The sequence below is a fragment of the Hemiscyllium ocellatum genome, chromosome 1 (genome assembly GCF_020745735.1).
Source record: "Hemiscyllium ocellatum isolate sHemOce1 chromosome 1, sHemOce1.pat.X.cur, whole genome shotgun sequence".
NCBI lineage: Eukaryota > Metazoa > Chordata > Chondrichthyes > Orectolobiformes > Hemiscylliidae > Hemiscyllium > Hemiscyllium ocellatum.
In genome coordinates, this window is record NC_083401.1 from 75,882,625 (window position 1) to 75,898,266 (window position 15,642).

General features: G+C 40.2%; 1 protein-coding gene across 1 annotated transcript; it reads left to right on the forward strand.

The window, feature by feature from the left end:
* Positions 1-1,801: 1,801 nt before the first annotated feature.
* Positions 1,802-12,792, forward strand: LOC132834880 (granzyme K-like). The gene is made up of 5 exons (XM_060854395.1): positions 1,802-1,876; positions 1,958-2,102; positions 6,997-7,147; positions 9,152-9,424; positions 12,486-12,792. Exons 1-5 carry the CDS (start codon positions 1,813-1,815, stop codon positions 12,684-12,686), a joined length of 834 nt encoding a protein of 277 aa, XP_060710378.1. The 5' UTR covers positions 1,802-1,812; the 3' UTR covers positions 12,687-12,792.
* Positions 12,793-15,642: the final 2,850 nt, after the last annotated feature.

Below are 15,642 nucleotides of genomic sequence, written 5' to 3' on the forward strand. Positions count from 1 at the left end.
CTAATAATCACAACCATCTTCCTATGTGTTGGGTATGACTCCAACCAATGGAGAGTTTTCTCCCAATACCCATTGATCCCACTTTTGTTAGGGTTCCTTGATACCACACTTTGTTGAATGCTGCCTTGATGTCAAGGGCTGTCATTCTCACCCCACCTCTGGAATTCAGCTCTTTTGTCCATGTTTGAATCAATGCTGTAATGAGGTCAGGAGCTGAGTGTCCCTGGCAGAATTCAAACACAAAAAAGGTCACAAGTCACCTTGCCAAAATGTTTGAGAATTAACAGTCTAGTGAGGGGGTGGAATTGAAGGAAGTTAGTGTTAGTAAAAAAAAACAGTGCTGGGGAAATAATGGTGACCAGTCACCAGAATCTAATAATATACATCCCAGAATACTAAAGGAAGTGATCCTGGAAATATTTGTATGCAATGATGGTCACCTTCCAAAATTCTATAGACTCTGGACCATTTTCTACCGACTGGAGGATAGAAAAATGTAACTTTATTATTTAAAAAGAGAGGGAGGGAGACAACAGAGCATCACAGATCAGTAGCCTAACATAAGTAATATGGAAAAGGCTAGAGTCTATTACAAAGGAGGTGATAACAGAACATTTGGAAAGCATTTATGGGATTGGACAAAGCCAGTAAGAGCTTATGAAAATCAACTTACATTGAACAAATCTAGAGGTCTTTGAGGATGTAACTAATACAATTGGTATCGGACAACCAGAAGGCTTTTGAAGTTTCCTCATTAAAGTTTAGTGGGCAAAATTACAGAACATGGGATATGGGGTTATATATTAGCATGGATCAAGAATTGGTTGACAAACAGGAAGCAGGGAGTGGAAATAAAAATGTATCATTTTCTGAGTGATAGTCAGTGGCTACTGTAGTACTGCAAGGAACAGCGCAGCTTTCTCATTCAAGAGGTCATGAATCTGTGGAATTCTTTTCCACAGAAGGCTGTATAAGCTAAATCACTGAATATATTTGAGAATGGGATAGATAATTTTTTATATTTTGAAGGCATCAATGGGATTTAGGGAGAAATAGTAATATACCGTGGAGATGGGGAATCAACCATGATCATAATGAATGGCAAAACAGACTTAAAGTGTCAAATGGCCTAATTCTGCTCCTGGTTGCTATGTTTCTTTATTAAAACTTGTATTACTGAATAACTTGCAAGGCAAGATATCAAGATTGGTGTCATTGATATTTAAAGAGACAGTGGTATTATTGTTTTGAGATGGTTGCAGTTCTGCAACGATATCACTGCACTGGTAACCCAGAGTTCCAGGCCAATGCAATGGAGATGTGAGTTCAAATCCTTCATAGGTACGTAGTCAAATTCAAATTCAATAAAAACATTTGGAATTTACAAAGAAACAACATAACTAATGGCAACCTTGTATCCATTGTTGAATGTCATAGAAACCTATACGTCTCAATAGTGTCCATGAGGGAAGGAAATCTGGCCTGGCCTACATTTGACTCTAGACTGACAACAATATGGTCGATCCTTAACTGTCCTCTGTTGTGGCTAGAGAACCAACCAGTTCAAAGCAAGTTTGTCACGGTCAACAAATATGAGTCTTACCAGCATTGTGCACACGCTGATTTAATTTCCTTTTAAAACTCTGACTGCATGCAACAACATAACAACTTTTATTGCAGCTAAGTCTGCACGAATAGCAGAGGTGTTGGCAAGAATTCAATGTATTGCTTTATAATTTAGTGAAACCACTTCCTTATGCAAAGACCAGCAGACTATTGTATCAATCTGTTTCCATGGCCAACGTGTACAAAATGCTCAATCTGTTTCGTGTGAAGTTACTAACTTTTAAAATATTGCTTTTCACTCTGCATGGCTGTAAGTATCTGACAAGTTTACTAGTAATATTATTCAGTCATTCTGTTCCATTAAGTAATTATTAATTAACTTTTTTTGTAGATGTTTGCACAGAAATTATTGGAGGCCATGAGGTTAAACCTCATTCTAGACCATACATGGCATCGATCCAGGTGTACAAACAACATATATGTGGAGGAGCTCTGATCACACCAAGATGGGTACTGACTGCAGCACACTGTAAAATGCAAGTCGTTATATTTTCTTTATTCTGTGTCATGTGAATATTATTTTCAAGGGAGTATTAAGACTTAACACTACCTGTGGATCACACATGACCAGGGGAGGGGAATGTCTGGAATTTGTTATCTGACATTTTGGCAAAAGTCGCTGAAAATGTTTGTTGTAATATGACAACAATGAGGCAGGGTTTCCAATTGGACACATGATTGGGCATTAATCAAGTGATGCATTATTAGCCTTAGCTCATGCGCTCAACCCTCTAGTTTTCTGGGAAGGATTGTTTTGTACATATCATGGATGTTTTCTTGGATCACTGTATTGTTATTATCTGAAGGTCTGTGATCACAAAAAAGTTGGCAGTTTTTATTAAAAATTGCTAGTATTGTTTGGTAAGAATCCCAGATTATTTAGGCTCTTCTGCATCTGATCAGTTTTTTTTGTGTTTGCAGTTATTTGCAGATGTGAAAACTTAGAGAACTTTGATTCCAGATCTTACTTTTCAAGTTGCTTATGTATTTTGTACATTGCAACATTGCCTGTCTTGATATATGAGTAACCATTACCTACTACCTTACATGTTTTTCAAGCTCTACATACAACTTGCCTCTGTTGCAATCGATTTTCAATCCATTTCTGAAAAAGTCAAAGGGCCAAGGGGCCTTTTTTCTATGCTGTGAGACTTCAATGACTATGACTAAGTCTATCTATGTTGTGTCTTTCAAGCTTGTGAATTAATCTCCTCTGTTTCATGCATCAGGAGCTATGCTAAAATATAAATAAGCAATATTCACTGAGCTGTTTACACTCTAAAACAGTGGAGACAAAGCAAGGCATGTTTGGTTTGACATGCTCTTGTTGCTGCTGCTCTCCAGCATTGGAACAGATTGGAATATATATTCCAAGCAGTTATCATACCATCTTCCTTGTGTTTTGACTACTTCTCAGGATTTGCTCAGAAAAACACAATGAATTGGATTGCCTCACAGTGAGGAATATTTGTACAGAATTTGTGACAATATGTAGTCATGCTACATGATGACACCCCTGCTGGCTCATGATCACTCCTGATAACGTACTGAGAAAGGTGTCCTCACCATTGGCATCAGAGTGAAGCATTCTGGGAAGAGTATCCTTGCTGTCAGTGTCATGGTGAAGCATTCTGGTGCGTTGTCCTGCTAATTGGGAGGAAACAGTTTGGACAAGTGGAAGGACACATCTAATGTCTCCATCATCCCAATGGCAATCTTTGTGTATAACTGCAGCTAGCTATGCTTAAAACTTGGTTTACAAACACCAGGCGTCATGACACTCTGAGGTTCTATCTTTCCCACTGTTGTGAAGGCTGGGTCTGGCCTCAGCATCACTGAATGATCCAAGTAGGTGCATCGTACCATATCACCTATCCTCCAAAGTCTGAGACCTAGAAACTCTGCCTCCCCCCCCTGCAACCAACTGCACAACCTTCTGATCCACACACGGTAATCAGTAAGGAAAGGTGACAACACCTTCTCCATAATAATCCTCAAAACCAGGCCCCTCATGGCTGTGTACTCAACCTTAACTATACTCCTTATACACTCACAACTGTGTGGCCAAATTCAACTCTAACTTCATTGGCAAAATCTGCTGATGGCACAACAGCAGTGGGTTGGATCTTAAATAATTATAAGACAGAGTATGGGAAGAGATAGAGAGCTTAGTGATGTAAAGACAATAACCTCTCACTCAAAGTCAGCAAAATGAAGGAACTGGTCATCAACTTCAGGAAGCAAAGTGGAGGACATGCGCCTGTCTGTACCGATGGTGCTGAGGTTGAGCTGATCGAGAGCTTCAAGTTGCTAGGAATAAATATCACCAACAATCTGCCCTAACCCATCCTGCTACAGTCAGGAAAGCATCTACTTTCTGAAGAGGAGATTTGGCATATTTAAAATGACCAATTTTTATAGATGCACTGTAGAAAATGTCCTATCTAGGTGTATCAGAGCTTGGTATCACAACTGCTCTACCCAAGACCGCAAGAAATTACAGAGAGTTATGAATGCAGTCCAATGCATCACGAAATCCAGCCTTCATTCCATTGACTCCATCTACATTTCCTGCTGCCTCTGCAAAGCAACCAACATCCCCAAAAATCTCTCCTACCCTGGTTATACTCTCTTCCATTGGGCAGAAGAGACAAAGATTTGAAAACATGTACCAACAGATACAAGAACAGCTTCTTGCCTGCTGTTATCAGACTTATGAATAAACCTCTTATATAGTAGAGTTGATCTTTCTCTGCACCTTCTCTGTAGCTGTAACATTATATTCTGCATTCTCTTTTGTTACCCTGACATGCTTATCTAAGGTATGATTTTTCTGGACAGCATGCAAAACAATAACTTTCACTGTATCTCAGTACTTGATGATAATAAATCAAATCAAATCTAAAGGAAATTTCAAGGAAAAACAACTTTGACCCTAAGTCCATCAGGAAGTGGTCAGCCTGCAGAGTCCTTGAAACTCTGCACGGAAAGGAGAGGGTGAATCAGATTGTTCCCTGAGTAGACTGTCAAAGTCAATTGGCAGAATGCCTCAAAACCAGAATTTTCCAACAAGCACCAAGACATCACTTGGCTGGTGGGGAGAAATGCACTGCCCATCAGATTCTTCATGCATGCCCAGACTGCCTGTGCCAATGCATGCTGCCCTCAATGTGGCTGCAAGTGGGTAGATTCTGTCACATACCTCCTGCTGGAAAGTGCCTTTGCAAAGAAGGTCTGGAGAGAGATTCAGTGACTTTTGTTGAGACCAGTCCCATGCAGCACCACGATGCAAGACTTATGTTCAACATGTTGTTCCAGGGCACACATACACACACACTGAGACAAACATCAGCTGTGCTTGGAGGGCCATCAACTCAGAGAAAGACACTCTTTGGTCTGCCTGAAACTTGTTAGTCTTCCAGAGCAAGGACTTGACCTCAACTGAGTGTTGCAGATTAGCACATCCCAAGGTCCAGAACTACGTGCTGAGGGATGTATTTGAGATTGGAACGCTGACAGTAGACACAATAGGAAAAGACTATCATCATCATAGAGAAAGATCAACTCTACTATATAAGAAGTTTATTTCTGCTGAAGTACAATAGGGGCTTAGTTCAGTTATCAGACCCTCACTTGCCTCAAATACATGTAAATATAGTCCTGTAGAAGTAAGAAATGTATTAGGTTTGTTGGAATTGTTGGCACTGAGCTACCCCAGTTATTATGTACATGTGTAAAGATTATTTCTTTGAAATAAAGAAGAACAATGATGTCACAGGAAAACTAGAATAGTCTTACCCTATTGTGAGAGCAGAGGAGATCACAACTGTACTGAAGATGGGCACTGAGGAGGACTTGAGCAGTGAGGTAAATTTGGCAGCGGTCAGAAATAGGAAGGATGCGGTAACAATGTTGGCGCTGTACTAAAGGCCCCCCAACAGCGGATGTGAGATAGAGGTGCAAATATGTAAGCAGATTATGGAAAGAGGTAGGAGCAACAGGGTGGTGGTGATAGTAGATTTTAATTTTTCCAACATTGCCTGGGATTCACTAGGTCTAGATGGAGCAGCATTTGTAAGATGCATCCAGAAGGGTTTTCTGAAACAGTATGTAAGTAGTTCAACTTGGGAAGGGGCCAGACTGGATCTGGTGTTGGGGAATGAGCCGGGCCAGGTGGTTGAAGTTTGAGTAGGAGATTACTTTGGGAATAGTGATCCCAACTCTGTAAGTTTTAAAATACTCATGTGCAGAGACTAGAGTGGTCCAAAAGGAAGAATACTAAACTGGGAAAGGCAAACTCTACCAAAATTCGGCAGGAGCTGGGGAATGTAAATTGGGAGCAGCTGTTTGAAGGGAAATCCACATTTGAGATGTGGGAGTCTTTTAAAGAGAGTTTGATTAGAGTGTAGCAGAGAAATGTTCCTGTGAAAATAAGGAGAAATGGCAAGATTAAGGAACCATGGATGACAGGTGAAATTGTGAGACTAGCTAAGAGGAAAAAGAAGACAGATGAAGCTTTGGAAGAACATTGGGAATATAGGATCAATCTGAAACATGGAATTAAGGGGGCTAAAGGGGTTCATGAAATAACTCATGGACTTCAGTAAGGTGATTGATAAGGTTCCCCATCATCACTTTCTCTGATGGAGAAAGTAAAGTCGCATGGGGTCCAGGGTGTAGTAGCTAGATGGATAAGGAACTGGCTGGGCAACAGGAGAACTGGGACCAGTGATGTTCCACAGGGATCCGTGCTGGGACCAGTGTTGTTTGTGATATATATAAATGATCTGGAGGAAGGTATAGGTGGTCTGATTAGCATGTTTTCAGTTGACACAAAGACAGATTGAAGAGTTGGGCGGAGAAATGGCAGATGGAGTTCAATCCAGACAAATGCAAGGTGGTGCATTTTACAAGATCCAATTCAAGAGAGAACTATACAGTAAATGGAAAAGTCCTGGAGAAAATTGATGGACAGAGAGATCTGGGTGTTCGGGTCCATTGTTCCTTATAGGTGTCAACACAGGTCAGTTGAGTGGCCAAGGAGGCATCCGGCATGCTTTCCTTCATTGGACGGGGTACTGAGTACAGGATTTGGCAGGTCATGTTACAGTAGTATAGGACTTTGGTTTGGCCATATTTGGAATACCACATACAGTTCTGGTCACCACATTAACAAAAAGATGTGGATGCTTTGGAGAGGATGCAGAGGAGGTTCACCAGGATGTTGCTTGGTATGGAGGGTGCTAGCTATAAAGAGAGGTTGAGTAGATTAGGATTATTTTCATTAGAAAGATGACTTTATTTTAACTTACTGGACTTTATTTTAATAAAATGTTTTCTTGAACCTTGAACTACTTTTTCCAATAACAGGTTTGGTCAAATGACCCAGTTTCAAGTGGTCCTTGGAGCTCATTCGCTTTCTAAGAAGCAAAGATGGAAAAAGACAATTAATGTGAAAAAGGCATTTCCTCACCCCATGTTTGATATGCAAACTGCCAAAAATGACATCATGCTGCTTCAGGTACCAAATACTTGGCCAGAGGACTGAAGGGTACTTCGCAGTGGGCTAAGGATTAGAACTATCAAGCTGGAACTATAGTGTTGGTCTATACTGGGGTTGGGGGGTGCAAGAGCAATAAAAACAGAATAGATGTGTGTAAGTTTATTGGCATACAAATTCTATGTCCAAAATGGTACAGAATTACATCATCTAAACCAAGTAGAAAAGGGAGATGTTTGGAGTAGAAATTTAAAATAGAAATTTCTGATTGCTGGAATTTACAGTGTCACCCCACCCTACCCATATCCCAAAAGCACACTACCATTTCAGCAATGAACTCAGAGGCAGAAAGGATGTGAAATCCTGAGGAAACAAACTTCATAATAAAAGGTAACTGTTTTATTAGACTGCCACCTACTGGCACATGTTCTTCATAAAAATGCACAAACAAAAGTAATGAAGGCAAAGAACTGAAATTAAAAGCACAATGCGTTGGAGAAACCCAGCAGGTCTGGCAGCAGCTATGGAGAGAGTTAACATTTCATGTTCAACATGACTTTTCTGCGTCAGAGTAATAAAATGCTTGAGCTGAAATTGAAAGTGCTGAAAATTCACATTAGAGCAGTGTGAAAGTGTTAAAGAAAATTATTCATATTTCAAACATATCAATGTTTGAATGATGTGCTTATGTATCCTGAAAATGTTTCATTTTTGCAATAGATACTCCCCGAGATAATTTTGCCTGTTTGCATTTAAAATATGCAAATACCAAAAATACCTATCACATCTCCATCGCCCCTCCCCCAAGTCCCTCCTCCCTACCTTTTATCTTAGCCTGCTTGGCACACTCTCCTCATTCCTGATGAAGGGCTTATGCCCGAAACGTCGAATTTCCTACTCCTTGGATGCTGCCTAACCTGCTGTGCTTTAACCAGCAGCACATTTTCAGCTGTGATCTCCAGCATCTGCAGACCTCATTTTTTACTCAAATACCAAAAATCTGACAATTTTGTCATTTAAGCTAAGGAACAATGCTACAAATTAATAGGAATCAAAGAAGGTTCAAGACATTTTTGGCAATGTTTTCATAATCTGTTGCTACAGATTGATGAGAGTGCAGTGGAAATTCTGATGCTGGCTGTCATTTATAATCATTTGCAATTTTCACTCGGTTTCCACAGATTTGGGCATTGATTTAATGTTTTAAAAGTTGATAACTTTACAATATTATATAAAGTTGCAAAGGGTCAGAGAAAATAATGGAAGCAGGGTGGTTGTATTTATTGGTTAGGTGATAAATAGTGCTTTAAAGGGAGTGTCAAATTTGAGTGATATTCCAGACAGAGCAGCAAAACAATATAATAAAATAAAGTACTGCAGATGCTGGAGATCTGCTGGAGAAATTCAGCAAGTTTGGCAGCATCTGTAGAAAGAAATGTTGAGTTAACTTTTTGAGTCTAGTCACCTTTTGTTAGTATTAAGGAGAATACAGCCTTATTCATCATAAATACACATAAAAAAATTGAAGACCAATATTTATGGTTTGCCCTGTATGCAGTCAAAATAATTTGCAGGGAAGATGTCTCCAGTCTGGTAGTATTTAATATGAATTATTTGTCTGCCTTAACTTAATTTTTTGGATCAGTTTTTGATGACATATTAGAAATTCAATTAGATTTTGCACATTCTTTTGAATAGCTACATTTTATGCTTTCAAATAAATTTTAATGAAACATGGCAGCATACAGGCATAGCCATGGTCATGTAGTCACACAACAATGGTCCAAATTAAATTTCTTTTTGTAGAAGCTGAAAAATTCTGAAATCCCTACTTTAAAATCCAGTATTAGGAAGTACGGTAAAAGAAGGAGAATCCTATTCAATTGTGATCATATAGTGAAGCTCTCAAAATCTTAAAAGATTTAATTGTATAAAAACAAATTCAGTTTAAAGTGTTACAGTTGAACAATGATGTTTGTGCCAAATCTAATAATCCAGTTTGTTTTTTATTTTACTTTGGAACAGTTGGCTACTAAAGCTAATTTGAACAAGTATGTGAAAAGCCTAAAGCTGCCTGAATCAACAGAAGATGTCAAAGCAGGAACAGTTTGCACTGTCGCAGGATGGGGAACAACTAACCCAAATGTCTTGAAAGCATCAGATACCCTCAGGGAAGTAGACATAACTGTCATTGACAGAAAAGTTTGCAACAATAAAGCATACTATGGCCATGATCCTACCATAACAAAGGACATGCTATGTGCTGGAGATAAGAAAGCTAGAAAGGATTCATGTGCAGTAAGTTGCAGTTTTCCAAATTAAAATGAAGCACCAAGGGTTTCAATGTGCAGAAGTGGTTATACATGTTGCCAATGAACTGTTAAACAGTGTAGTAAAGGAGGTTCCAAATTAATGAATGATATCCCCACAGAGCAGCAAGGCAACGTTATGCAACAATGAATACCCATGAAAAGAATTGAAATCTAATATCTACTGTTTATTTTTGCTTTGTCCTTTGTTCAAGCATAAAATTAATCAAAGACAGGCTGTTAGTTGTTTTCTTTAATGTAAAGATTTTATTAGCTGGAGTTTTTCACTATTATTAACATGGAGAGCAATGTTTAGCGATTGTATTTGAAAGATTAGGAACTGCTATCCAAGAATGCTCTGCTCCATCAAATGCAGTATCTTAACTGCCCATTCCAATTGATTAAATTATGTGAGGTTCCTGCACTTATCTAAAAGATGCAAACTAAACCCATCAAACAAGCTACATGTTGTCCAATCCAAAATCATCTTTTTACTGGAGTGATAAATCTGAATAACTGTCAGCCAACTAGAACTGGAAATTAGTTTACCAGATTTGGAGTCTCATTTCTTCAGATTTGAATTAATACTAGATTTAAAAAAAAGAAATTGATCTTTCTTTTCATCTCCCTCATTTCTACTCCTTCATCTAATCTTTCCTTTTTGTCTCTATTTTGTTTTCTGTGACTAATTTGACATTAAATTCAATATTCTAACTGCCACTTTGTGGCTGTGATTTGTCACAGTGTACTGAAAATTCTTCATTCTGATTGGATAAAGAGATATTGCTTGCATTATTCACACAAACCTAGGTCCCCAGGTAAATGCAAATTCCAATGCAAAGCCAATGGAAAGTTCATATGGAAAGTCTCAAGATAATAAACAGCTAACCACAAAACCCAGCTCATTATGGTGTTGAACAATGCGTCATGAATTTAAAGAACGCCTTGATATGGATGTGTTTCAAAATAAAACTTCTTAGAATTTATTCCATTCTATACATAAAGATAAAAATTTACATGCTGAATTTAAAGTACCAAATGTGGCTATCTGTAGTGTGTCCAATTCATATGCTGGACTAGACTTTCTCTGGACAGAGTGAGAGTTGCTTTTTCTCTTCAGGAAGCTATCAATAAATGATTGTTTTGAAAAAGATTTTTCATCATCTTATGTTACAATAGGGTTCATTGGTGAGGGGCTAGGAAGGTATAGGCGGGCCATGAGAGGTCATGAAAGGTCAGGAACAGGCCCTTAAGCCCACCATGTCTGTGCCAACAAAGATGGGGGAAGGGGAAGGACAGCGATATAGTGGCTCAGTGGTTAGTACTGTTACCTCACAGTACCAGGGACCAAGGTTCAGTTCACGGTAACTGTCTGCGTGGAGTTTGTATGTTCTTCATGTGTCTATGTGGGTTTCTGCTGGATACTCTGGTTTCCTCCCACTGTCCAAAAATGTTCAGGTTAGGTGGATTGGCAAAACTAAATTGTCCTGTATTGTCCAGGAATGTGCAAGTTAGAATAGAATCCCCACAGTGTTAAAACAGGTGGTTCAGCTCAATTGGTCCACACCGATCCTCCAAACAGCAGACCCATTCTCCCTACTCTATTCTTGTAACCCTGAAGATTTTCCCATAGCTAACCCATCTAGCCTGTACATTCCCAAATACTATGAGTAATTTAGCATGGTCAATCCACATAACGTACACATCTTTAGACTGTGGGAGAAAACCAGAGCATCCAGCAGAAACCCAGCAAACATGGGGACAATGTGTAAACTCCACACAGATAGTTGCCCAAGGGTGGAATTGACGCTAGTTGGGATAACCATGTTAAATGCTGGGTTGTGGGAATGGGGTGGGGTTTAAGTCCGGATGGGATGCTCTTCAGAGGGTCAATGCAGACTTCCTGGGCCATACGGCCTCTTTCTACACTGTAGGGACTTTAATGTTCTTTGCTTTGGTGTCTTATTACAAATGGGACAAAGTCTCAGACCAATAATGTGGGTCTTTTGAATAGACTATTTTGGCATCAAACAACCCTTGTAAGTAGCTCAAACCTCTTTCCAAAATTGGCAGGCCCGACTCCAGTTAGCACTGCTACCTCCTCTCTCCCACCCATCTTCCCACACCTCCAGCACCATCCCAGTACCTCCAGATTAGAAGTCTGATTTCTAACACTTTCTTCGGAAGTGGTAGGTCGAGCTGGGAAATATCCAGACACCCACTTCTCCATGCAGATCCAACTCTACCTGCTCATATACTAAAGAAATAAATCTACATGTTTTAATTTAATACACAATAATTATGATCATAAAGTATTGATGTACTGTCTCAAATATTTATGGAGCCATCTTGGTAGTTTGAGGAATCCCACAGAATTCAGGCAAGAGAAGGTCCTGATAAAGGAAAAGGTCAGACTCCTTTATAATTTTGTTCTCCCATTTCCCATTTGGCATTGAGGAAAGTTAATAGAAAGTCAATTCTCAGCTGGAAGTGCAGTGGCAGAAGGCTCAAGCTGGACATCGATGTGGGCATTATCCACTGAATCAAGAACAGGATGCAGTGGAAGGTTTGTTTTGGCTGGTGAGGTTGAATCGGGACATGGTATAGGCTGGCCAGTGGAAGGTGTGGCAAGATGGCCAATCATGGCAGAGGGCAAGTGGTCAACAGGAGGTAAACTGCTGGCAACATCCTCCGGTAATGTAAAACCAGTCAGTGATTGGCCAGCAGCTCTTCAAGCTGAGAAACTAATCCCCCCACCAAAGATATTGAGAACACTGCCTGAAACAGGAAAGTTCCTGATTTGCAGTAGATCAGGTTGTGGGGGGCTCCAGAATAGCTCTGGTGAGATTGACACCAGTTCTGCAGATGGGCCCACTGCCAACAATTCAATTCTGCCTTTAATTTTTTTTCTCTCCAAATACTGCCTTTCTGTTTTAATTTCAAATTTCCAGCATCTACGTGTTATTTTACTTTTGACACATTCATGTCAGTTGGATTAAATACTTTTCAAATGTATTCTTAATCAATAGCATTATGTCTATTTGTTGCAGGGAGATTCTGGTGGGCCATTAATATGTATGATGCAAAACAAGGATGCTGAGTACAAGGGCATTGTGTCAGCTGGCCAAGAATGTGGAGAACCTACCAAGCCTGGCATATATACTCGTTTATCCAAGAAATACCTCAACTGGATCAAAAAACTTACCAGAATTAAAAATTATAACTTGACAAAAAATCAAAGCTGTGGATAACTTGCAATGGCTTTCCTGAGCAGCTGGGTTTTTTTTTAATGTGTTTTATATATTTTTGTAGATGAATTCTAAAAATTGTATCAGAAAATGCTTCAGAGCAATTGACATGTACAGCATTTTGAATAATTAAACTATTGTACTCCACCAATTTTGATATTTTTGGTATAGCCTGTTGATTCCATCGGATATAAATATAGGGTAACAGGAACACAGAACCAAAGGAACAGGAATGAACCAATGAGCCTGCCTTGCCATTTAATACCATCATAGTTAATTAAACTGTTAATGGCTTTTACTCGCACTATCTGCATAGTCCTTTACATCACAGACTTCTGATTACCAACCAGTCACTGCATGAAACATACTGAAAGACTAGGCTTCCACAGAATTCAGGGTAGAGAATTCAAAAGATTCACAATCATCAAAACTCTTAAAGGACTGCTAACTCAAAGAGTTTTACTACAGTTATTGCACTTGTGGTTAACGTGCAATAAGGGTGTAGTCAAAGCATCCCACTTTTAATAACATCACATTGGATATGCTACTGCAAGATGGGTAACAAAGAAGGGTCATTCTGTATAGTTCCAAAGATGGTCCACTATAAAATGTCACATGCAAACTAGATGGATGCAATCATTTCAATGAACCACTAGTAGAACTAGGGAGAAAATGAGAAGTCCAAAAGCATCAGATGAAATGTGAAGGAAAATGTGCTCTTCTTTCTACAAATAAAGGACCCAATAAATGCACATCTATTTAACTTGAAAGAAACAATCTCATGCAGTATTTTGCAGGCCATCAAAAACATATCTTAAGATTTAGGAGTCAGTAATTAGTAAAGTGGCATTGCTCAATGAGAATGGAAAAGCTAGATCTTGCTGATTAGAGCATCGGACATCTCTTTGATCTACATGTAAGCAGCCTATTGCCTAATATTGCAGTGATAGCAAAGAATGAGCCAGCATTGTGGAAGGATAATGGTCTCCATTATTAGCCTAGCCATTTCTATTGGGCAATTTGAATTGGCCTCATAAATCTTTCAAATATATTTCAAAGGAAAATCTGTTTATAAGATACCAAGTGAAAATGCCATGACAAAAGATCTAACCTTTTCCTATGGTCCTTCTCTTGCTTCCATTCCAATAGTGGTGAAGTCTGAAGGAGTAAACACTGTACAAATCATGCCAATACGAGGGAAAGATACTGCAGAACCTGGAAATCTACAATAAAAATAATATGTGCTGGAAATAAACAGCATTTCTCCACAGCATCTGTGAAAAGTAACAGGGTTAATATTTCAGGAATTTTCCATTGCCTTGAGTAGTGTGGGCAATGGCAGGGAAGTTGGGAAAATACAGCAAAAATGGAAAACTCAGATTCTCTGCATCAAGAAAAAGATTTCAATCTTCCTTTTAATATGTAAATGGCAAGTTCAGAATTTCACAAATGAGTGACAACTATCTTATTTCCATATTCCATTATTAGCTAAATACAGCTCAGTTCTATGCTGAAAATTCTCCTCTCATTCCCTGAAAACTGAAGTGCAATTCCCAAAGTCAGAGTGGTTACCTGGAGGCAGCAGTACATCACCTGCTTTCCTGGGCCTTCAGTTAACTCCATCTTCACCACAAACTCTCTGCATGCTTAGTCAACAAACCCCTCTTCCACCCTTTGACCGTGCAAGTGAGTATTGCCAAACCACTAGCCTTATTAGATCATCATGGTTGCTTACAGACCAATTCACACAAAATTTTAGCCCATCAAGATTTCACTTTGAAACTCAGTGGCTGTTATGAGTTGCTTGCTTCCGCTGGGTCATTTTGCACACAGAGTCACACTAGCATCTTATGAATTCACTCAGGATGCATCTTCTGGCTCATTTTCTTCGTACTTATTAACTCTGCACTTCCTTCAAGGCTGCCAGCATTTTTGGCTTGCATTTCTTTTAATATATTAGAAGAGGCAGCAAATTGTTAAACTGTCAAGGGAGCAGAGAGTTTGCTCATTGGCACCTTGCCAGATTACTATCATCACACCGACCTCATCTGCTAGCAGCTAATCAACAAGCATACTGCATGTGCTTAAAGCCAATGCCCATGCAGGAAAGTGAAAATGGACCAGTCCTTACTGGGGTGAAGGGGCAACGTGGTCAGTCAGAGACAACCATTGCAGTCAGTCACAGGCTTCATTCTATTCCAGCTGAAAATGTGTTGCTGGTTAAAGCACAGCAGGTTAGGCAGCATCTCAGGAATAGGGAATTCGACGTTTCGAGCATAAGCCCTTCATCAGGAATGAGAGAGAGTAGCCAAGCAGGCTAAGATAAAAGGTAGGGAGGAGGGACTTGGGGGAGGGGCGATGGAGGTGGGATAGGTGGAAGGAAGTCAAGGTGAGGGTGATAGGCCGGAGTGGGGTGGGGGCGGAGAGGTCAGTAAGGAGATTGCAGGTTAGGAGGGCGGTGCTGAGTTGAGGGAACCGACTGAGACAAGGTGGGGGGAGGGGAAATGAGGAAACTGGAGAAATCTGAATTCATCCCTTGTGGTTGGAGGGTTCCCAGGCGGAAGATGAGGCACTCCTCCTCCAGCTGTCGTGTTGTTATGTTCTGCCGGTGGAGGAGTCCAAGGACCTGCATGTCCTCGGTGGAGTGGGAGGGAGAGTTAAAGTGTTGAGCCACGGGGTGGTTGGGTTGGTTGGTCCGGGCGGCCCAGAGGTGTTCTCTGAAGCGTTCCGCAAGTAAGCGGCCTGTCTCCCCAATATAGAGGAGGCCACATCGGGTGCAGCGGATGCAATAGATGATGTGTGTGGAGGTACAGGTGAACTTGTGGCGGATATGGAAGGATCCCCTGGGGCCTTGGAGGGAAGTGAGTGTGGAGGTGTGGGCGCAAGTTTTACATTTCCTGCGGTTGCAGGGGAAGGTGCCGGGGGTGGAGGTGGGTTGGTGGGGGGTGTGGATCTGACG

What these genes read in the sequence shown, in the direction of transcription:
- LOC132834880 (XM_060854395.1), top strand. Translation starts at nt 1,813, where the DNA reads ATGCTCAATCTGTTTCGTGTGAAGTTACTAACTTTTAAAATATTGCTT. An exon ending in ATGACATCATGCTGCTTCAG is followed by an intron (nt 7,148 to 9,151) that starts GTACCAAATACT and finishes ACTTTGGAACAG; the next exon opens with TTGGCTACTAAAGCTAATTT. An exon ending in CTAGAAAGGATTCATGTGCA is followed by an intron (nt 9,425 to 12,485) that starts GTAAGTTGCAGT and finishes TATTTGTTGCAG; the next exon opens with GGAGATTCTGGTGGGCCATT.